Source organism: Phodopus roborovskii, unplaced genomic scaffold (assembly GCF_943737965.1).
Source record: "Phodopus roborovskii unplaced genomic scaffold, PHOROB, whole genome shotgun sequence".
In the NCBI taxonomy this organism is placed as follows: Eukaryota; Metazoa; Chordata; class Mammalia; order Rodentia; family Cricetidae; genus Phodopus; species Phodopus roborovskii.
In genome coordinates this window covers 21,563,429-21,585,238 of record NW_026126517.1, presented here as the reverse complement: position 1 = coordinate 21,585,238, position 21,810 = coordinate 21,563,429, and the positions used below count along the sequence as shown (strand labels likewise).

Sequence of the window (21,810 nt, the reverse complement as noted above, 5' to 3'; positions counted from 1 at the left end):
GTTATAACTTGTAATATAAATATCTATATTTTCAGATGGTCTTAGGAGACCCCCTTGGAAAGGGTCCTTCAACCCCCAGAGAGGTCTTCACCCACAAGTTGAGAGCCACTTGCCTACAGGAACTGTGAGCTGGGCAGAATGACACACTTGTATAGTCCTAGCTACCTGGGAGGACTCTTTGGCCCAGGTATTCAGTATCAGCCTGGGAAACAAAATGAGACCTGTCACCAAAAGGACAAAACAGGGGTGGGGGAGGGAAAAAGAAAGCAACAGTTGCTTAGGATGGAGGGATAATAAACATTTTTCTTGGTTGCAGTGCAGATGTCTCTGCACAGAAAGAGCATCACAACTAACACGGGAGAAAATCTGTTTGGATGTGACCCATGCATCCTTTTTTTGATTTTTATATGATTAAACAAGTATGTGTGAGACTCCAGGACCTGGTCTGAGGCTTATCTCCTAGGTAAGTTTAGGAGGGCAGCAAAAGCTACTTGCAATCCAGGGCAAGGCAGCTACCACCAGGAAGTGGAGAGCCTGCCTATTCCTGATGCCTAGAAGGGTCAAGAAGGGTGACTGATAAACTTGAAGGACTTGCTGGCTGAGAGGAATTGGTCTGGTAGGGTTAGTAGGAGCAGGTAGGAATTTGGGCATCGGAGAGAGTGGGCAGGGGTGGGGGTTGGGGTGGGAGGGAGGGATGGTGTGTGCGTTCTTCTGGACATGGTAGACAATTTTGCAAAGGCCTGGAGGTGTATGGCTTTCCAATCTCTAAAACTAGAAAATTGTGTCCATCTTATCTGGGCTGGATTTCGAGCTATTAAAAAGTGTAAAACATAGTATGGTTTTTCATTTCCTCTCTCTGCTTCCCTCTGGGGGAAGAGCTCCTGGGCTCTTGGCCACTTCTCTGATAGACACACGAGAGGTTAGCAGTATCCGGCTCTGAAGACAAGGATGTCACTGCTAACCCTGGGGGATGGTATAGGCATCCAGTGTTGGGTCACTGTCTTTTGTTCCTGTGATAGCTACTATGCTTTTACCAGAAAATTGGCAGGAAGGGTCAAGGTCACAGTATCATGATGGATACTCAGGTTTCTGGCAAATTCTCCACCTTTCCCATGGTTCGGGGAAAGTTGGCAGCTTTCATATAAGCCAGCAGTGACAGTTCTAGGACAGATAGACCATAGGGGTCAAATGTAGCTCTTGGTGATACTGTACATATGGGGCAGACAGAGCATGGAGGTCAAATGCAGCCCTTGGTGACACTGTGCATACAGGAAATTCTAACAAGCATGTATCAAACACAAATCAGAGTTTTGCTAGAATTTCAAAAATTGTGTCCTCCTAATGATTCAGTGCTGTAGCTTCAGTATCAATGAACTCTAACACTGTTGTATGAAATACAGCAAACAAACCAAAAAGAAAGAAATGTGGCCTGTTGCAGCAGAAACAAACTGTATGCTATATAATTCCATGCCATGTAGTCTTTCTGAGGACAATACAGATTGGAAATCTTGTGTGTATGTGTGGGTGTGTGGGTGTGTACGTGGTCTTGTGTGTGTGTGTGGTGTGTATGTGTGTCTTGTGTGTATGTGTGTATGTATGTGGTCTTGTGTGTATGTGTGGTCTTGTGTATGTGTGTGGTGTGTGTATGTGGTCTTGTGTGTATGTGTGTGTATGTGGTCATGTGTGTGTGTAGTGTGTATACGTGGTCTTGTGTATATGTGTGTATGTGGTGTGTATATGTGGTCTTGTGTGTGTGTGTGGTGTGTATATGTGGTCTTGTGTGTGTGTGGTCGTTTGTGTGTGTGTGTGTGTGTATGTGGTCTTCTGTGTGTGGGGGTGTGTGCAAATGTGCATTCAGGAATGCATGCATGTGGGTGTGTGGAGATCAACATCAAATATCTTCAATTGTTTTCCACCTTTTTTTAAAAAGATTTATTTTTATGTGCATTGGTGTTTTGCCTGCACGTGTGTCTGTGTGAGGGTGCCAGATCCCCTGGAACTGGAGTTACAGACAGTTGTGAGCTTTTATGTGGGTGCTGGGAATTGAACTCAGGTCCTCTGGAAGAGCAGCCAGTAGTGCTCTTAACTGCTGAGCCATCTCTCCAGCCTCTTCAGCCCCAGAAATGTTTTTTTTTCTTTGAGAAAAGGTCTCCCTGTAACCCTGCCTGTCCTGGAACTCACTATATAGAGCATTTTGAACTTAGAGCATCTGCCACCCAAGAACTGGGATTAAAGGACTATATCACTATTCCCAGCTTCAGACAGAAAATATTATTATTATTCTTTCATTATTTTCAAGGCAGGGTTTCTCTGTGTACCCCTGGCTGGCCTAAAACTTACTCTGTAGACCAGGCTGGCCTTAAATTCACAGAGATATGCCTGCCTCTGCCTCCGCAGTGCTGGGATTAAAGGCAAAACCACCCTCTCTAGATTGGAAATCTTAACAAATCTGGAGATATGGATTTTACATTTAGAAAAGCTCGTGAGCCCATAGGACATGGACACACACACACACACACACACACACACACACACACACACACACACACACAGAGAGAGAGAGAGAGAGAGAGAGAGAGAGAGAGAGAGAGAGAATTCCATAGGTAAATATTGTGTACTGCATTGAATCTGGGACTGAAAAATACCCTGGTGTACCCATATAATGCCAAGTACTATAGCAGATCCTATATTGGCAAGATAGTTTATAGCATGTCATGATATGACTAATGAGAGAAGTATTAGCCAGGCACACTGGTACATACTTGTAATCCTAGTACTCAGGAGGCTGAGGCAAGAGGATTTCTGTAATGAGATGAGGTCTGCCTGGGATGCACAGTGACACTCTCTCACAAAGCCAGACAAATGGGGCAGGTGATACAGCTTAGTGGACTGGTACCTGCCTAGTATATATGAGGCCTGGGTTTCAATCCCCAGAAGAAACAAGAGGCAATTAGAAATGTGAAGAACTAGCTTTCTCTGTGTGACGCTTGAGCTAGTGTCTTCCCTTTGTTTTGAGATAGGATCTCCTCTCTTCTGTCTAAACTTCAGCCTCCCAAGTTCCCAGACTGCAGGCTTGCACCAGCTTGCCCTGCCCAACTGATTTGGATCTTAGATGCACACTCTAAGCAGAGAGAATACACTCAGTGATGGTGACAAAAATGTAACTATTGTGTTTTGTGACTTGGAGAGCTATCCAGGATAGGATCAGTGTATCTTGGAGTAGTATACAACTTTAAGATTGTGACTCCTAATTTCATTACAGATGCAACAACGGGGAGGGTTTAAAAGTTTAGTTTGTGAGTGTGTGTGCTTCTGTCAGTGACAAGATGAACTGACAGTGTTAGTGAGGAAGGTTTTAACATTACAGAGAGTCAAAAGGAAGGTCAGCAACTAGGTTGGGGCACAGGCCTTACAAAGTTGTGACAATAATTTTAGGGCATTGCCTAGATTTTTCTTTGATAGATTCGTCTATTTTTTTTTTCTAGGTAGAAAATGTTAAAAGGCTTTATGCCTTTAATCCCAGCATCAGGGAGGCAGAGGCAGGAGGATCTCTGTGAGTTGGAGGTTAGCCTGGTCTACATAGTGAGTTCCAGGAGAGCCAGAGCTACAGAGTGAGACCTTGTCTTGGAAAAAACAAAAAACGACAACAACCCCCCAAACTCAAAACAAACAAAAACAAATAAACAACAAAGAGAGGAAGGAAGGAAGAAAAGAGTGATTTGCAAACCAAAGTTGTGAGACTGAATAGCTCTGGAGCTCATAGACATTTTCCTCTCTTGAAGTGCTGGATAAGCTCAACAAGCTAGTCAAGGGCTTGGTGGAAGGGAGGAGCTGAGTACTTAATGGCAAGTAAGTCCTTTGAAGCTAAAAAAAAAAAAAATTGATTGGCAAATCAAGGCAGGGCACTTCTGTCTTTGGAAAAGAAGTTCCTATTTTCAAAGTTCTTCCAATGAAGCCTTAAGATTAAGGAAGCGGAAGCGACTGGGAGCTGAATTTCTGTTCCCTGTATACAAGAACCCCTCTGACCAGCGCTCTCAGCTGCCTCAGAGGCTTTGTGGGCGGGGCCTCGTGTTGGCAGTGCATTCCGCTGAGCAGTAGAATCTTTAAATACATATTCAGTTCCCAGAAACGGAACTGCTCTACAGAAAGAAAGTTTACTTAAAAACTTAAAAGTTACTTAAAAGAAAGTTACTTGTAAAAAAAAAAAAAAAAAAAAAAAAAAAAAAAAAGGGCCTGAAAGAGCTTGAGATTTAAGTGTCCCAAGCCTTTTCTGGGGCTTAACCAGTCCGCAAAAAGCTGCAGTATCCTAATTCCCATTCGCTGCCGGTTATAAATACCCAGCACTCAGGAGGTAGAGACTTGTGAATCTCTGTGAGTTCGAGGCCTCCCTGGTCTACAACACAAATTCCAAGGCAGCCAGGGATACACGGTGAAACAAGATGGTGGAGTAGAGATATAGCTCAAGGTGGGTGGGATGCTTGTCTAGGATGTGTTAGGTGACAGGTTCAATTCCAAGCGAGTGGAGAAAGAACTTTTGGTCTTCTCCATTTTCCTACAAGATGAATACATAACTCTAAAGTCAACCTCCACATTTGTCGGGAGTGGGTAAAAGACTTGACGTTAAGACTCCTTGCATCCCTACCTGTCTTACTCGGATCATAGCTATGACTCACTCCCGGAGGCACCTAGCCCAGTCCACAAAGAACATGGACGGCAAGGCTTCTGCCTAGTGCGCAGGTTCTACCTTGGACCCCACCTCTTTCCTTCCATTCCTCGCTTCTCCAGCAGGGGGCGCAGGCACCGAGTCTCCTCTGGGCCCCGCCCCGGGTGGCCCCGCCCCGCCCCATCCCTGAGGGTAAGGGGAGGGAGCCGTGGGCGCGGAAACTTGGTCAAGGCTTTCCGGGAGCTGCTGGGCACGCGGGTGCTCGTGAGCTCGCGCGCGAGTTGGGGGTCGCTGCGGCGTCCGCGGCTGGCCGGTCTGCGGCGCGCGCCCCCGCGGCGCAGGCTGTGCTCGCGCTCGCACAGGGGCGCGCCTCCGGGCGGGCGCCTCCCTCTCACTCCCTGGGCTGCGAGCGCCGGCGGTGGCTGCCGGAGGAGAGGCCCCTCCTTCTCGGCCCGCTCATTTCTCTCGCTCGCGGCCGAGCGGGCTCCCGACCCTTCGCTGGCCATGGCCGGCAACGTGAAGAAGAGCTCGGGAGCCGGCGGCAGCGGCTCGGGGGGCTCGGGAGCCGGCGGCCTCATCGGGCTCATGAAGGACGCCTTCCAGCCGCACCACCACCACCACCACCACCTCAGCCCGCACCCTCCCGGCACGGTGGACAAGAAGATGGTGGAGAAGTGCTGGAAGCTCATGGACAAGGTGAGCGGCCTGCGGGCCGGCGGGCGGGCGGGCGCGCGCCGCGCCGGGTGGGCGTGGGCGGTGGGGAGGGAGGGAGGGAGGGCTGCCGTTGGCAGTTGCGAACGTTGAGGTGTGGGGGAGCCAGACAAAGATGGGGTGGGGGCTGGGGGAGGGCTGGTCACCGCGCCACCCGGGCGGAAGTGCGATGGGGGTGCGGAGCTTGGGGATGTGGGTCGCCGAGTGGGCCCTGGGAGGTGGGCCTGAGGCATGAGTGTTGGATTTGAGAGCTTGGAAGAGGAGTCGTCCTGGGTCAGGGGACGGGACGGCAGGGCTGACTGCGGTCTGGGTGAGGTTATAGTTTTTTTCTCATTAAGATGTAACACGAAGATCAAAGAACGAGGTGGGTTTAAATGGGGCCAGGGAAGGAACTTCCCTTCACTGCTAAGGATGGCTTAAGTTTTTTTTTGTTGTTGTTGTCTTGCGAAGTGCTGGATGTAATCCATTGCTGGGGCTGAGATAGGCACTGGTTAAACCACAAGTTTTGGTTAGAGCCATTATCTTTCGAAAGGTGGACTGACTGAGCGTGCCAAATTGCAGTCAGACTTGTACAGAACTTCCTCTTGCACGCAGTGCTTTTAGCTGGGCTGTAGTGTTTGATTTTTGTAACGGGCCTATCTCCCCATTTTTTTCAGAACCTGACTTTGAGCTTGTTTCGTGAACCCCTTTGATAGCCATTTTAAAATCAGTTACAGGGTGGGGTTAACACTTTATGTTTAGCTCTTTAAGCCTGTCATTCGGGAGACTCTTACTTCCTTATAGTTGTGTCTGTATAATGTAGTCTTGCAGTTGGCTCAACTACTTAAAAGTGTACACGCAATCTCAACATTTTGTTCAAAGTCAACGAGCTGTTTCTTTGATTCTTATCATATTCATTAGTTTTTCAAAATCCCTATTGCAGATAAATGTGATTAGGAGGATCTGGCGTGTAAGCAAATGGTGTTATTTCCTCCAGGGTAAACTTTGTTTGCTTTGGTTCCTCTCTGGGCCCGGGTTCCTCTTCTGTAAAGTTCTCCATGGGTTGTTTTGGACTAGAAACAGCCAATAAAATTATTATGAAGCACTTGGCAAATGTAACTGCTATATAAATGCTTAACAAGTCCTGTGTGAGAATTAACACTCATGCAGTGCATACCAGTGGTTTCAGAGCCACTTTTCCAGGGCTGATTTTTCCCTACCTTAAGTAATTTGAGTTGTGGGAGCCTCCCTCTCCTGTCTCAACTGGCATTGTAATTAATGATATAAGTACTTGTGTGGTGATTATTTTGATATGGAACTAACTTTATTATTGGAAATTATAAAACCACTACAGGGATGTGCTGAAATTTTGTTTCTTTTTTTAACTTAGATTTTTATTTTGTGTATGGATATGTTGTGTGCATATATGGCTGTGCACCATGCATCCAGTGCCCTTGAGGCCATAACTCTCCTGGAACTAGAGTTATGGATGCTTGTGAGCCACCATATGGGTTTTGGAAATTGAACCTGGGTCTTCTGTATGAACAACTGCTCTTAGCCACTGCACCAACTCTCCAGCCCCAATATAACTGTGGCTGTCTGGAGATGCTGGGGAATTAATGAATCCTTGTTTGTTTCTTGGGTCAAGCTTTCACTGTATCTCATGCCAGTCTGGAACTCACAGCAATCCTTCTGCCTCAGCCTGTCAAGTGCTGCCTAGATCCATGTGTTGACAATTTAAAAAATATTGAATGTCTTTACAATCTGAAGTTTATAGGTTTATATTTTGGGAACTTAACTGTTGGGAACTCATGGTATAGAAAAATAGTTTTCATTTCTAGTTAGTTTCCCATATAGGAAGTGGGAGTGACTTCCTTAAAATGATGAAGTTTTTGAAATGGTGTTTCTGCCAGTGAAAGATAGATTATAGCTAGTAATATTCTCCATGGTGATCTATGCAAACCCTCCTTTATTTTATGATGTCTTCCGCTTTCATCACTTGAGAGTATTAGATTCTGAGTTTTTTCTAGATACATTTAATTACTTACAGTCTCTTACAGTTTTGAGTGAAACTACGTTTAAGTTTTGGTCATTTCAAGTACAGTCAGCTTCCAGCTTTTGCATTTCAGTTGAGGAAGGCAGGGTGTTTTGTTGTTTACTGATTGTCTCTGAAGATAGTTTTGGCATTGTGTCCCGTGACATGCTACTAATTGTGGCAAAGTGAAAGCTTGGTCCTTTCTGTGTTAGGCCTGCAGGTTTGTGCCACCTCTCAGACTTGCAGATTTTCTCAGTTTTTCCTGCATTAAGTTATTACTTAGTACTTATCTAATACTTGCTAGGTTGTACCATCTCCTTTGCCCTTGGAGTTTTGGGGTTTCTTTTTACTTCATTTTTTAAAGGTCTTTTTAAAAAATATACATTATTTGCTTTGTGTGTATATGTTTGGATGTTTTTATGCATGCCATAGCTCAAGTGTGGAGATCAGAGAAAGACGTGTGGGAGTTGGTTTGCTCCTTCCATCAAATGAGTCCCAGTGTATCTTTACCATCTTGCTGTTCCCCCTTTTGAAGTCTTTAAATGGGGTCATTATACCATTTTATTTTTATTTTATATGTATGAGTGTATTTTATATGTATGAGTGTATTTTTATTCCATGTATGCCTGGTCCTTGTGAGAGGGCCAGAAGAAGGAGTCTGATCACCTGGAAATGGAGTAACAGACTGTTGTGAACTTCCATGCAGGTTTGGGGAATTGAACCTTAGTCTTCTGCAAGGGCAGCAGTGCTCTTAACCATTGATCCAGGTCTCCAGCTCCTCACTGCATCTTTCAGATATGTGAAATTAAGTAGTGAGTCCTGAGTCATCATTTCATACCTGTTTTGCTCTTGTAAAAGTTAGATGTGTGTTAGTCCAGCCTGCTACTAGTGAGTTTACCAAGTTAGCCCTAGGTATTGCTGGTCTCTTTCCAGCTGATGTAAGTTGTGGCCTTTGCTTAACATAGGCTCAGTTTGCTCGGCCATGTGGGATTTAAGCTTGTTAGAAAAAAATGCTCGTGTTAGAACATTTAACCTTTAAAATAGACGTAACGTAACCAATTTTTTTGTCTTACCAGGATATTGTAATATTTACACAATTATTTCTCTGTAAAGAAACTTGCTAGTATGTTAAAGACTAGGCAGGGAAGAGATATGGAAAATCTCATAAGTGGCCTTAACGTGTACATTTTTTGGTGGTTGGGGAGTTGTTTGAGATAAGGTTTTTCAGTGTAGCCTTGGCTGTCCTGGAACTCACTCTGTAGACCAAGCTAGCCTCAAATTTAGAGATCTTCCTGCTTCTTCATCCCAAGTGCTAGGATTAAAGGTGTGAACCACCACCACCTGGCTTCATGTAAATTTTAAATCAGTAAGATATTTAATTTAGTGAGATGTAAAATGCCTTTATAAAGTACAGCAGGGGTTGGCAATTATTTCTGGTAAAGGGAAGGATAGTAAATGTTTTGGTCTTTCTGGTTACATGCTTAATCCCATTTAATGTTTTAAAACTATAAAAATTATTCTTAGCTTTCAGATTCTGGGGGATATATAGTCTTGCAGGCCATAATTTTCTTCCTTTGAAGTGGTAGAGTTGGTAGGATCACTATAGTCTAGGTTGTCTTAGAACCCATTATGTAGCTTAATCTGGCCTTGAACTAATAGCAATCCTCCTGGATTATAGGCAGTCATCACCACACAAGCTTTCAGTTTTTGAGTTTAAAAGAAGTATTTTCATGAACAGATTATTTTGGGCCAGTGAGATGGCTTAGCAGGTAAAGATACTTGCTGCCAAGTTAGTCTGATAACCTTAGTTTTGAGCCTCAGGACCCACGAAGTGGAAGGAGAGAACCAAGTTCTGCAAGTTGTCCTCTAAACATGGGACGTATACAGGCACACGTGTGCACACACTAAATAAATTAATGAAAGTTAAGAAAAATGTGATTATTTTCTTTTTTTAGGTTATCTTTCTTTGGTCATACCTGCTCCCCAAAAACATTGGGTAAATTAGTTTGTTTTGAAAGTAAAATGTCTTTAGTTGGATTTTAAGCTCATATGTTTCATTGAACTTCTGGCTCTTTCCTACTTTCCTCTTTCCTTAAAGTTTTCTTTCTTAACATTTGATTTGTATACTGTGTTCCAGGCACATGCTAGGTGTTAAGTTCATACACTCTAGGAGATATGTGATTTGTAATGATAAGTGACTACTGAAGTATGTCCAAAGTATTCTGGGATCTTTTAGGTTTAAACACAAGACATACTTGTTCTGGGTTTATCTTAACCTCTCCTGCTTGTCGTTCCCCCCCCCCCCGCACCCCCCCAACACACACACACACACACACACACACACTCTCTCTCTCTCTCTCTCTCTCTCTCTCTCTCTCTCTCTCTCTCTCTTTTTCTCTTAGATGGGCTCTCACTGTGACCTGGAACTCATATAGATCTGCCTGTCTCTGTTTACCAAGTACTGGAATTAAAGAAGTACCACCACACCTAGCCTTTTCTTGTTGTTTCTTCTCTTGAACCCCACCATGGACTTTTTTGTTTGTATACTGGATTGGCCTCCAACTTTCTGTGATTCTCCAAGGTCAGCCTCTTGACTGTTGGTGTATAGCCATAGGGCACCATTCCAGACAACCTCTAAAGTTTGTAAACTCCATAAGGAAAGCAGCTGTAAGCTATGTAAGCTACTTGTCTGTTATACTGTCCATTCAGGAATCCTATACAATAGTAGGTAGTATATAGGTGTTTTGCTAAATTAAATTGCTTATGTGCCCCAAAGAAATTAGCTGGAAGGAAAAGGTGTGTGGGTGGAAATTAATTAGCTAACTTACTGTTTCTGATTTGTTGTGGAAGAATTTAATTTAGCCACAAATTTATTTCTTGCTGTAGCTATTTATTGGTATCATCCTTGTTTTATAGGTGAAAGTAGTTAGGATCAGAGGTTAAGTAATTTTCTGACTTGGAATCCAGGATTAACCTACTTCCTCAGGCTTCATAAGTTATTCTATGTACTTCCTTCTCAGGTGTACAACAAAGTCTCAGTTACAGAAGCCATTCACAGTAGTTTTGAAATGGATATTTCACAGACCACATAGATGATGCTGGTCTCACAAGATAATAATGGAGCCCTTACTAAACTTCATAGGACAACACACTGTTGTCATATTTGATGGTGCTGGTATAAATTCCTCTGTGAGGCCAGTCACAGTTATGGCTCATGCAATTACTACAGTATGTAATACTTGGTAATGATGACAAACGGCTGTTAGTAGTTTATGTATAACGTTTATTAGATTATACTTTTTCATTTTAGTGTATGTGTTCTAGTAAAAAGTCAACACTGAAATGTTGTAGTATGAAATATGAATATAGTATGCAGTGTTAAGCTGGAAGCAGCATTTTAGATATCTATTTACAGCAGCTTTTACTGTAATACAGAGTGAGCATCATGACTAACTATGTCATCCGTATTTGTGTAAGTACACTGTGATGTTCAAAGAGTGGTAATTGCCTAAAGATGTATTTCTAAGAGGATCAATGATTGTAGAGAGTGGCCTATGTAGGTTCTCAGTGTGATTCTTTCTTACCCTCATTTGTTTGGTGTGACACCATCATTGTCTCAAATGGTATTAAGGTAATGTTTAACTAGTACCATTCAGTGAAATGATTGTTGGCTACTCCTCCCCAGGACAGGCTCATTCTATTACTTTGGCTGGTCTGGAACTCATTGTAGTTGAGGCTGACCTTGAACATTCAATCCTCTTAATCTTAGCCTCCCAAGTGCTAGGATTGCAGGCATGTGCTACTATGCCTGACTTCTGAGTTAGTGGTTCTTCAAATTATATGTATTGGTTATTTTGTGTGGTGAACATGGATGAGTGTACACGTTATTTTCTTATTTTAATTAATGTTGTCTAAGTTGGCATTTGGGGAAGAGACGAGACAAAGACTCTGCTTCCTAGACTGACACTGAAATCAGTGGTCTTTTTCATCAAACTACCTCCTGCCCCTTTCCAGGTACTAGGATCACAATACAACCCCACCCAGCACTTTTACCATTTTTACTTTTACTTTTTTAATTGGTTTTGTTTTTAGAGGAAAGGTTTCTCTGTGTACCTCTGTCTGTCCTAGAACTTGCTTTCTCTATCAGGCTGACTTCAAACTCAGAGATCTGGCTGCTTCGGCCTCCAGAGATCTGGGAGCACTACCATGCTTGGCATATAACTTTTGTCTTTGATATTTTTGGTTTTTTAAGAGAGGTTCTACTGTAGCTCAGATTGGCCTTGAACCTTCTAATCTTCGTGCTTTTGCCTCTCAAGTGCTGGGGTTTTGGGTATTTACCAGTATGCCTGGAAAATGTGTTGTTTTGTGTATTTTTGGACTCCCCCAGAGGATATAAAATTCTTAATTAACTCCATATGTGTGAAATTTGAGGCAATTAACTGTTTTGTGTGACCAGTGTTCAAGGTTGAAAGGTTAAAAATAGGATTAAGGGCCTAGAGGACAGGGGTTCCCATTACACACATGGCAGCTCATAGCCACTTTTTTTTTCTTTTTCTTTTTCCTTTTTCTTTTTTTCCCCTTGAGACAGGGTTTCTCTGTGGTTTTTGGAACTAGCTCTTGTAGACCAGGCTGATCTGGAACTTACAGAGATTCACCTGCCTCTGCCTCCCGAGTGCAGGGATTAAAGGCGTGTGCCACCACCTCCCGGCAACTCATAGCCTTTTTTACCTCTAGTTCTAAGGGATCTGATGTCCTCTTATGGCTACCATGGCACCAGGGATGGACACAGTACACTGGTGAACATGCAGGCAAAATGTTTGTACTCACAAAAAATTTGTCTGTTTTTCTATTTATTTATTTAGTATTTTCAGTCAAGGTTTCTCGGTGTAGCCCTGGCTATCCTGGAACTTGCTCCGTAGACCAGGTTGGCCGTGAACTCAGAACTCAGAATCTGGCTGCCTCTTCCTCCCAAGTGCTGTGACTAAAGGCAAGTACCACTACTGCCCAGCAATAAAAAATATTTTTAAGGTAGGATTAAATCAAGGCTAAACTTTTTGTTTGCTCTTATTAGCTCGTAGTTTACACATAATAAAACTGATAATTGATCAAATTGGTCTCTGATTCTTCCCTCTTAGTAGAATTCATGCTGTATGCAAACATATATAATACTGTGAAAAAAATCATTTCTGTAATGATTAACCTGGAACATTAAAAAAAAGTGGAGTAAGTTTTAGTTTGAAAACAGCCTAAATTTTAATCACAGTTTACAAAGGACTTGCTAATTCTGATATACATTAGGTTTGTAATAAGGGGGATTGTAACAAGCAAGCCATTGTAAGTGTTTTTGTGTTTAGCACATTTTGTGCTGGAAGGAAACAGGTGGGAGTAGTCAGTACTGGAAAGCAGCCTTGTGCTGTCCCCCACAATGTGCCTTCCTACAATAGCTTCCAGAAGGGGGAAAGGGTTCTAATAATGACATTGGTGGTACATGTCCCTGGAGATCCAGGTACTGGTGAAAGAAATGGTTCACTACTTAGACATAACCATAGCCATCAGAAATCCACAATGATGTGCTGGGACTGTAGCTCAGTGGCAGTGTGCTTGTTAGCTGTGCAAAAGGTTCTGGGGTCCACGAGGGACTGCGGTGGTGGGGTGAGGACAGGACATGACAGCACTGATGACACAGGGACTCAGTAATGACTCGATCTTTTTTCTCTGTATCTTTTGGAATGAGTAGTGGGTAAGAAGTGCTTAGTTAAGTCTGATGCCACAGTACCTTAACTTACTACTGACTGCTTGCATGCTACCTTTCTGGTGAATTCTTTGGTGCTTCATTAGATAGTTTAGAGTAGTTTTGTTTTGTTTTGTAGATAGGACCTTACTGTGTAGCCCAAGCTGAACTTTTTTTTTTTTTTTTTTTTTGAAGTCCTCTTTTTTAGCCTCTTAAGTGTTAGGGTCATAGGCATCCAGGTACCATTCTCAAGACCCCATTTTTCTTTAGATCTGTTTTGAAGAGCTGTATGGATTTGTAGCACTTTGTTGAGAGAAAGAAAAAAAAAATCATAAAATATGTAGGACAATGTAGAAGTCCACGTTTACTCTCATACTCCAAATGAATACCCTCTCCAGAAGTATCTAGAGTCCCTTCCTCCACCCCATGTCCCATTTCCTGAGTGGCTGTAAGAATGGAATGGAGAGGGAGGGGCTGGAGTGATAGCTCAGAGGTTAAGAATGGAATGGAGAGCATTATTTTTGAGTCATTTACTGCATTATTGACTAGTAGGTTGTTAAGTTTTTAGCATTGGTCTCTTTTACTTTTCTCCCCTCTTCTGGTACTGTAGGTGAAACTCTTGAGAATACTGTTTAAATCCTGTCTAGCTAAACATTTACTCCAGACCAACATAACCAAGGATCAGTAATTAGTCATTCTTTATATCTTGGAACAGTTTATAATTTCACATCTCTTTATAGCTCAAGAAATCTCAAAATACTGTATTTAATGTCTTAATGTACATTAAGAAAAATTTACAAGTTACTGTGTGTGTGCGCGTGCGTGCGCGCGTGCGTGCTTGTCATTCCTCAAGACACCTTCCACCTTTTCATTTTGGAACTGGCTAGTAGGCCAGGCTAGCTACATTACATAATCCCAGCTAGCCCCAGGGATTTGCCTGTTTCTCCCTGCCCAGTGCTGGGACCTAAGTGACACTACACCTGTTTTTGTTGTTATTTGATGCTGTCAATGTGATTTTGGGGGTTGAATTCAGGTCTTCATGCTTGCAAGATAAATGCTTTTTCAACTGAGCTGTTTTTTCATCTCCTTCCCTTTCTTCAAGTGGCTCTTGAACTGGTGAACTAGTGATCCTTAAAGTTTAACATGAGTTCAGATCACCTGGAGGGAGGGCCTGTTGAATGTGAGAAACTGGTAGGTCTGGGGTGGGGCCTAGGACTCTGCATTCCTGACCATCATCCAGGAGATAGTCCACCTGGTCTTAGGAGCACACTTGATATAGCAAGGCAATATACCACAGTTGCTATTATTTAGAAAAGCTGGACTTTTCTGTTAAAGAAATGGCTATGTAGTATCTTAAATTATGAAAGTAGTACTTTTTTTGGTGTGTGTATGGTTTTTCAAGACAGGGTTTCCCTGTGTAGCTTTGGAGCCTGTCCTGGAACTAGCTCTTGTAGACCAGGCTAGTCTGGAACTCACTGAAATCCATCTGCCTCTGCCTCCCAAGTGCTGGGACTAAAGGTGTGGGCCAGGTGGAAGTAATACATTCTTAAAATATACAGTGAGCTTGCTTTCTTTCTTCCTTCTTTTTTTCTTTCTTTCTTCCTTCCTTCCTTTCTTTCTTTCTTTCTTTCTTTCTTTCTTTCTTTCTTTCTTTCTTTCTTTTTTAGACTAAGTGTTTCTTGTGTAGTCCTACCAGTCTTAGAACTCCCTTTGTAGGCAGGCTGACCTCAAATTTACGAAGATCAACTTGCCTCTGCCTCCCAAGTGCTGGGATTAAAAGTATGAGCCACCAGTGCCCAGCTCAGTGAGATTTTTTTTTTTTTCTTCTTCTGGGCTTTGGTATCACATGCCTTTAATTCTAGCCCTTGGGAGTCAGAGGCAGGCAGATCTTTGTGAGTTCAAGGTCAGCATGGTCTACAGAGCATGTTCCATGACAGCTAAAGTTACATAGAGAAACTGTCTCAGGTGTGTGGGGGGGGAGTGAGAATTTTTTTGCTTTAAAAAATTTGGCAGGGCGGTGGTAGCACATTCCTTTAATCCCAGCACTTGTGAGGCAGAGGCAGGTGGGTCTCTGCTAGTTCAAGGCCAACCTAGTCTACAAAGAATGTTCCAGGACAGGCTCCAAAGCTAGGCAGAGAAACCCAAGAAACAAAACCCACAATCTGTGATACATTGTAAGTATAGAAAGGGCTCTGAGGACTTTCTTAGAGATTTTGAGCCAGGCTGCTGATTAATCCCACGAGGAGATTTAAGGATTGGGAAAAGGGAGGGACTTTTGCTTAAGCAGGAACTTCTGTAATGCCTTAATCTGAAATTGTAGTGTGATGGCATCCACAAGTTTTTTCTAATGTTTCTCATTCATGTTACCATTTGGTTTGAAGTTAAACTGATTAATTCTAGATAGTTATGTTTTTCTCTTTAGAAATAGAGTATGTATAAAAGCTTAACCATGAAGAATGGTTGTCAGAACATGTCATTTTATATTGAATGTATTTTGTTTTTCAACTGGTGTGATAAATGAAAGTAATGAGATTGGTAATGAGTTTTAAGTGGCATTGTATTTGTGACATGCTGTTGGGTAGCACTTCATAACAGTATAATTCAAGAACCTGAATGGAGTTTTGATAAATCAATATTGGAGAGTAGTTAGAAGAAAGAGGCTTTTTCCTTTGGGCCCTAAATTATTAGTGACAGTAAGTTTCTTTGAAAAGTATAGGTTGCAGATTTGTTTGTGGAAAACAGTTATCACTTCTTTTTGTTTAAAAGTTTCCCTGAGTATTACACTTGCAAAACCATTAGCTGTCTTTAGGTTCTGAGATGGTGGAGTTGGGATTTTGAGACAGGTCCAAACACACTGTAAGCCTCTTCTTACCTGCCTAGTGCTAGGATCATAGGTTGTGCTCCTTCACACCAAGCTTGGAGTTTCATCTGAAGTTTCTGCGGGATTTATTTATTTATTTATTTTGGTTAAAAAAAAAAAAAAAAAGAGATGTATTTTTAGTTACATGTATGCAAGTACAGGTGAGTAGGATTCCCATGCAACGAAGTTACAGGTAGTTGTGAGCCATCTAATATGGATGCTTGGAATTGAACTCCTGTCCTCTACAAAAACAGTAAGAGCTCTTCACCACTGAGACAGCTCCCTGGCTCGCTCTTTCTTTCATTCGTTCGTTCTTTCTTTCTTCCTTTCTCCCTTCCTTTTTTGATGGGAGATGTCATTCTGTAAATATGTTTCTTATATTGGTTAATGAATAAAGCACTGTTGGCCAATAGGAAAGCAAGAGAGGCAGGGCTAGGAAACTAGGAGGAGAGAGGAAGTAGGAGGGAGATCCAGGATGGAGGACTACAGGGTAGAATGCCAGCCCCTCTCTCCGGTAAGATAAGACCACGTGGAAGTACTTAGATTAATAGAAATGGGTTAATATTTAAGAGAGAGCTAGCCAATAAGAAACAAGTAACTGGCCTACAGCAGCGTCTGTGTGTGTTATTTAGGGCTGGCATGGCGGTGGGATCTGAATGGCAGGGAAAACTACTCATAACCCTTCCTCCCTCCCTCCCTCCCTCCCTCCCTCCCTCCCTCCCTTCCTTCTTTATTTGTGAGACAGTATCTTGAGGCTCAGGCAGCCTTGAAATCTCCATCTTCCTTTACCTCTTCAAGTGCTGGGATTACAGGTCAAGTGTGTGCAACCCAGCCTGGCTAACCCTGAAATTTTAAGATGCTTTAGAAAGAAATTGACCTGATGCTTAAATTTACAGACAAAATTGAAGTTCAGAAAAATGAGTAATTGCCCATACTCATGATTATGTAGTTAATGTCTAAAGCCACCAGAGTAGACCCAGACCCTGGGTCTCTGACCTTTCCTACTATGTTTCCTATGCTTGTGAACAATATTTCTGGTTTCAAAATTGTAGTCAAGTTTTACATTCTCTTTTATGTATAGCTCCACTTGGCAAATGTTAGTTTTAGTAGCGTAGCAATTTGTTTCTTTAAAGTGTGTGTGTGTGTGTGTTGTGTGTGTGTGTGTGTGTGTGTGTGTGTTTTGAGAGGGTTTTGAGGGTGTGTGTGGATGTGTTATGTTTGTTCATGCAATGGAGGTCAGGGCTGCTTTTGGGAGTTGGGTTTGGGTTTCTTCCCTGTGAGACAGACTCTCCTCCCATTTCTGCTGTGCTGTGAACTCCAGACCAGCTGGCTCTGGAGCTTTGGGCAGTCCTCCACTTCCCATCTTGCTTGCTATAAGAACAGTAGGATTACAGATGTGCAGCAGTGGGCCTAGCCTTTCACGTTGGTTCTAGGGATGGAACTCAGGTTGTCCCACATGTGTGACTAGCAATTTTATCTGCTGAGGCATTTTTCTGGCCTGCAATTTTTATTCCTTGTAAAGAACAATGTGTAAAATGAAGAGTGTGTGTCATTGGGAGCTGAGGAGATGGTTCAGTGGTGAAGTGCTTTGCTCACTAGCGTGAGAACCAGAATCTGAGTCCCGGCACTATGTCAGAAACTGGGCAATGTCATGCTTGTGATGCCAGTACTGGCTGGGGTGAGGACAGGAGGATCTCTGAAATGCATTGCCAGCCAGCCCTGCTTACTTGTTGAGAGCCATGCTAGTGAGTGAGAGACCGTCTCAAAGAATGACGGCACCTGAGGTTGTCCAGACCCCACATGGGCATGCACATATATCATGCTTAAGTTAAAAAACACTGCTACGGATAGGCTGAACTCTGGAGACAAAAGCATTTATTTAAAAAATTAAGTGTCATGACACAGAATATTTGCAGATTATTTATTGAGTGCTACATTTTTGTTCTGAGACCAGAGACAAGTTCTTGCCCTTAGAAAACAGGCTTAGATATACCTTTTCTGCCTATTTGGATATGCAAATTCCTGACTGGTTGAAAAAAAATCTGTATTTTGAACAGAAGTAGGTCTAGACACTGATTTCTGTGGTTTTCACTTTATAAAAATTCAGTGATTTTTTTTTAAACTCTCTGTGTGTGTGTGTGTGTGTGTGTATGTGTGTTGTGTATGTACATGCATACTATGATAGACATGTGGAGGTCAGGTGACAGCTTCTCCCTCCATATGGGTTCTGAAAGTAAACCAAGGTTGTCAGGTCTGGAGTCAAGTTTCTTTCCCAGTTAAGCCATATCACTGTCCCCCCCCCCCCCCAGTGTAGCAGTATTTAAACATGGTTTTACTTCTCTTCATTGTGAACATAGCAGTTTCCAATCTTGGGTTTTTGTGTCTTTTGCTTTTCTTTTTGTCTATTGACCAGTGAGCCTTGGCAGAAGCAAAGGGAGAAGTCAAGCCAGTGAGAAACTATCACGAATGGACATGTGGCAGCTGTACAAGGACACTGTTAGTTTCCCAGAGCTAAGCACATGTCTTTTTGACATTGTTCTGAGGGATTCTGTAAATATATAGCTAGAAATAAATAAAAAGCAGCCACTTTTGAAAGACATATAAAATAAAGTTTGCCAAACTAGAGGATAAGACTAAGAACAGTTTTTTATCCTTTAAGTTTAGTTTTCTTTTTCTTTTCTTTCCTTTTTTTTTTTTTTTTTTTTTTTTTTTTAAGACAGGGTCTTGCTATTTATCCTTGACTTACTTGGTACTCACTATGTAGCTCAAGCTGGCCTCAAACTTACCAGAATTGTCCTTCTTCAGCCTCTCATGTTCTGGGTTTACAGGAATGTACCACCAACACCCAGTGCTTTTGGAAAAAACAAAATTCTTTTTATTTCTGAAACTTTTTGATGAATTATCTGTCTGTCTGTCTATCTATCTATCTATCTATCTATCTATCTATCTATCTAGAGATAGGGTCTCTATAGTTCTTACTGTCTTGGAACTTGCTATGTAGAGTAGGCTGATCTCAGATCCTCCTGCCTCTGTCTCCTGAGTGCTGGGATTTAAGGCCACCATGTTGGGCTTGATTTTAAAGTTCAGCAGTATGCATTTATGCCTAGGAGATTAACTGGCTGCCAGTGTAAAAATCTCTAAATCATAATGGTTTTTGATGTGTGTTAACTCTTCACTTGAATTATTCGCAGAGGGCCCTTTGGAATGCCTTTTAAAAGGCTACAAATGCTTAAGCCTTAGAGAATTCTTCCTTAGAGAATATATTAATATTAAGAGTACACTTACCTCTGTATTTTCTTTATGGTCAGTGTTAATGTTCCATAGGTGAGGACTTGGAGTTAGTGGAATGCTGATTTCCCTGTTGGTGCAGTGATTCATTTGAAAAAATCTTTTGGAAAAAGCAGACATTTAATCTCTTTTAAGCCTTTGATTTTGCTTTTTTTTTTTTTTTTTTTTTTTTTTTTTGAGGCAGGGTTTCTCTGTGTAGCACAGCTGCCCTGGAATTCTCTCTACAGACCAGCATAGCCTCAAATTCACAGAGATGTGCCTGCCTCTGCCTTTTGGGTGTTGGGATTATAAGATCATGTTTTAACAAAGTACAAATACCATTTGTGAGAAGTACATTGCATGGGTCTGGCTTTGGTTTTTCAAGACAAGGTTTCTCAGTGTAGACTTGGCTGTCCTGGACCTCCCTCTGTAAACCAGGCCTCAAATTTAGAGATCTGTCTGCTTCTGTCTCCCAAGTGCTGCTGGGATTAAAGGTGTATGCCACCACTGCCTGGCTCTTCTGGTTTTTTGAGAGATGGACGGTCTCACTTTTTAGCCCTGACTATCTTGGAACTTGCCGTGTATATCAGGGTGACCTCGAACTCATGAAGATCTGCCTGTCTCTGGAATTAAAGCCATTAGCCACCTTGCATATTTTGGCTTCTGTCTTTGAAGGGGTAAAAACTATTGTGGGGGATTGATTTTTCTATTCTTTTTTTACTTGCTGCATTTTACCTCTTTCTTGATTTCTGACTACTATAGGACTGGGAAAGAAACTGGCATGGCCCAGGGTGGTAGGAATATTACTGGCTTCTGGGAGTCAGCAAAAGGTAATGTGAGGTCTACCATTCTGTTCTCTCCTGTATTTTTATTTTGATGCACAAACTGTTAAACTCTTGAGTACATGCAAACTCAGAAATGTGCCCCAAGTAGAGACTAAAAGGTTTTAGTATGTTACTTAACTTGGAATGCAGCCTCAGTTCACTGGTGCAGTTTTAATGCTGATCAGCAGAGAAGTAAGGACATGGGAGTGTGTGTGCATGTGTGTTATTCTTATTTTGTTTTGAGACAGGATCTAGTTATATAGCCTAAGCTGGCCTTGAACTCCTGATTCTCTTGCTTTTCTGGATGTGTACCACTGGACCTGCAGATTGATGCCATAGCTATCATTATTTCTTCCTCTCAATTCTGCTGATCAAGTTGTATGGAAATGGGAGGGGACTATATATATTGGATGACTACTTCATTGGCCCTTTTACCCACATTTTATGAGATAGATTTTATCTCTATAGGTAAGTGTATTGAGGCTCAGGTTAAGTTTTTTTTAAGGTAAATGACTGAGGCTGAACATTTTTATATTTGGTTGGTACAGTCTTACAAATATTAAAGTATGATTTAGTTCTTTTAAATGTTAATTGAAAACTTAAATTTGATATTTGTAGTATCTCTTAACTGACCCTTAAATCTCTTAGTCACATTTAGTGCCTTGGTGGCTGCACTTTAGTCTAATTGACCTTTGCATCCTTCATAGTCCTCAGGTTAAACTCAACACTGTGGCACCTTAGGACCGCTGAGGTAGGTGTCTTGTGGCTCCTCTTACACTATTTGTACAGACTGGACTCTCTGGACTCTTTCTGTGATTTCAGCTCTTAGTGTAAATACCACCTCATAGAAACCTGTCTGTTGTTTTAAAGCAGTCACCCAGCACTTTTTTATTATCCTACTTTCTCTGCAGAGACTGAGACTGATACTTCCTTTCTTTGTTGATTTCTTCCTTTTTTTTTTTTTTTTTTTTTTTGCTTGATAACCTCTGTCAAATTCAGGGACCTTGTCTTTTCACTTTATTTCCTAGCAATTGACATGTATAATGAGAAAGAATGAAGTCATGAGGCTTCATTTAACTGCCTCCTCCTTATCTATGTATTTGTTGCTGTCTAAACCCATTTTGGTCCCCTTTCTTCTAGTTTTAGGAGTCTATTTAGTTGGTGTGGTCCTTCTGACCTGCATTTCAAGTTTCATTTCCTATTGTTTTACCAGGAGTTCATTATCATTCTTCTTCTGAGCTGTGGCATCAAATTACAATGAGATTTGGAATGTAATGCAAATTGAGAACCATTTGTTTTATTAATATAAAGTTTTAACTGTCCAGTTTAGAATATAATGGTCTTCTGAATGGTGCCTTTCTTCTTGGTTAAGTTGTTCCTTTCTTAGTACTTCATGGAATGAGTAGCTTCCTAAAGTAATGCTAAAATATTTATACATCAAGTATTTTTGATTAGGTAACTTGTCTTTATTTGCTAGCCTTACCTAGGGCTATTTTCCAAGTGTACCAAAAATGATCTGCCGAGAATAAAATGGTTAGTTGCTGGCATAGATCTACTTGCTCCTGCCTCTGAGTATTGACATTATATTGGGAATATTATAGGTGTGTGCCTTCACACCTGGCAGCTGGGATCCATTTAAGTAAACATGCCTAAGCATGTGTCTCACTCACCATGATATTCTTCATGAAGAGTTGAAAACAGCATAATTCAAATAGTAAGGAAAGATAGCTAAGATATATT

General features: G+C 41.9%; 1 protein-coding gene across 1 annotated transcript in view; it reads left to right on the top strand.

Annotated features, from left to right (window-relative positions):
• Positions 1-5,064: 5,064 nt before the first annotated feature.
• The window catches only part of Cbl (Cbl proto-oncogene), a 76,378-nt gene continuing 59,632 nt past the window's right edge, over positions 5,065-21,810 (top strand). The window contains exon 1 of the mRNA XM_051197218.1: positions 5,065-5,359. Within this exon, the coding sequence (XP_051053175.1) occupies positions 5,168-5,359 (192 nt within the window). The 5' untranslated portion in view covers positions 5,065-5,167. The remainder of the gene's footprint in view (positions 5,360-21,810) is intronic.